The following is a 1,541-nucleotide window of genomic DNA, read 5'->3' on the forward strand; positions in this document are numbered from 1 at the left end:
CACCGAGATCAAAGATGAGAACGTTTCTTTCAGACCCAACCTGGAATTAAATCGTCTTTTTAAAAACCATCCTTATTCTCTTGTTTATGTTGGACATTACAGGATTTAAATAGTGATTTACCTTCTTGTCCAACCCATAAGCAATAGCAGCAGCGGTTGGCTCATTGATGATACGCAGAACGTTGAGGCCAGAGATGGTTCCAGCATCCTTAGTGGCCTGACGCTGGGAGTCGTTGAAGTAGGCGGGTACAGTAATTACAGCATTGTTGACAGTCTAAAAGAAATGAGCCCAAAATTAGCACATCTTATATCAGAAGGTGGATTTCAAAGAAAACTTGAGCTAAAATAAAACACTTACTTTTCCGAGGTAGGCTTCAGCAATCTCCTTCATCTTTGTGAGTACCATAGATGAGACCTCCTCTGGGTAGAAGGACTTTGACTCACCCTTGTACTCAACTTGGACCTTGGGGCGGGTGTTGTCGTTGATGACATTAAATGGCCAGTGCTTCATATCTGACTGCACAACTGTGTCGTCAAACCTGCGGCCAATCAGTCGTTTGGCATCTGCAAAAATAATAAATCATATCTTAAGAGTGAAGAGAAATATGGTCTGCTGTCAGACGTGGTTTCTAGTCAAATCACTCAGACATCCAAGGAAGGAATTGGGCCATCTTTGGTCTTTCGACCTCTGGTGGAAACTACGAATGGCAGGAAAAGCGTCATCACAGTGAAGTGTAATTTATTTTCAGTCATGTCATCCTTTACGTTAATTCTTAAGAGCTGAAAATCTATGTTTTATTCAACCAGGTTGGGTTTCAGCTCGTGATCATTAATTATTCACGTATTGCAGATTTTCTTAACAGACATGGCAAGAATGACATGACTGAACAGTCTCCACACTAAAAACTGAATTCTTACCAAAGACTGTGTTGGTGGGGTTCATGGCAACCTGATTTTTGGCTGCATCTCCGATCAGCCTCTCGCTGTCTGTGAAGGCCACGTAGCTGGGTGTGGTCCTGTTGCCCTGGTCGTTGGCGATGATTTCAACTTTGCCATGCTGGAACACACCAACACAGGAGTAGGTGGTCCCGAGATCGATACCGACTGCTGGTCCCTTCGACATGTTTCCTAAAAGAAACGAGAAACTAAATCGTCAGTCTTGAATTCAGTGAGACAGTGAAGAAATCAATCCAGACTATAGCTTTAGTAACAGTCAAGATTTAAAGACATGGCAGCTGAACTAATGTAATTTAACATGATTACTGTAATTTTCATAATATAAGCGGCTACTTTTCACACGCTTTGAACCCTGCGGCCTATACAACAGCGCGGCTAATTTATAGATTTTTACTGGCCAATGGGGGGTCATTCTCGAGCAGTAAATGCAAAAGTGAGATGTGGGAAAAGATTAGAAGACGCGAGTTTCGATTTTGATCATGCACCGTCATCATGGAAAACTCCAAGAAATGCATATGATGCAGCTTTTGAGTTAAAGGCAATCGATCTGGCTGTCAAAGAAGGAAATAGAGCTACTGTATGCA

At 42.2% G+C, this 1,541-nt stretch overlaps 1 protein-coding gene and 1 non-coding gene across 2 annotated transcripts; both read right to left on the reverse strand.

The window, feature by feature from the left end:
• Positions 1-4: 4 nt before the first annotated feature.
• On the reverse strand, positions 5-1,154 carry LOC113745327 (heat shock cognate 71 kDa protein-like; the record flags this gene model as incomplete). Its single annotated transcript, XM_027276857.1, has 4 exons — positions 919-1,154; positions 359-564; positions 122-274; positions 5-40 (listed from the first exon to the last, which is right to left on the reverse strand). Coding segments are annotated over exons 1-4 (600 nt in total), but the record flags the coding sequence as incomplete, so codon positions are not given.
• LOC113745328 (small nucleolar RNA SNORD14) lies at positions 639-731 on the reverse strand. The gene has a single exon (XR_003462099.1). It is a non-coding gene; the product is annotated as a small nucleolar RNA SNORD14 (small nucleolar RNA).
• Positions 1,155-1,541: the final 387 nt, after the last annotated feature.

The sequence above is a fragment of the Larimichthys crocea genome, unplaced genomic scaffold (assembly GCF_000972845.2).
Source record: "Larimichthys crocea isolate SSNF unplaced genomic scaffold, L_crocea_2.0 scaffold65257, whole genome shotgun sequence".
NCBI classification, from domain to species: domain Eukaryota; kingdom Metazoa; phylum Chordata; class Actinopteri; family Sciaenidae; genus Larimichthys; species Larimichthys crocea.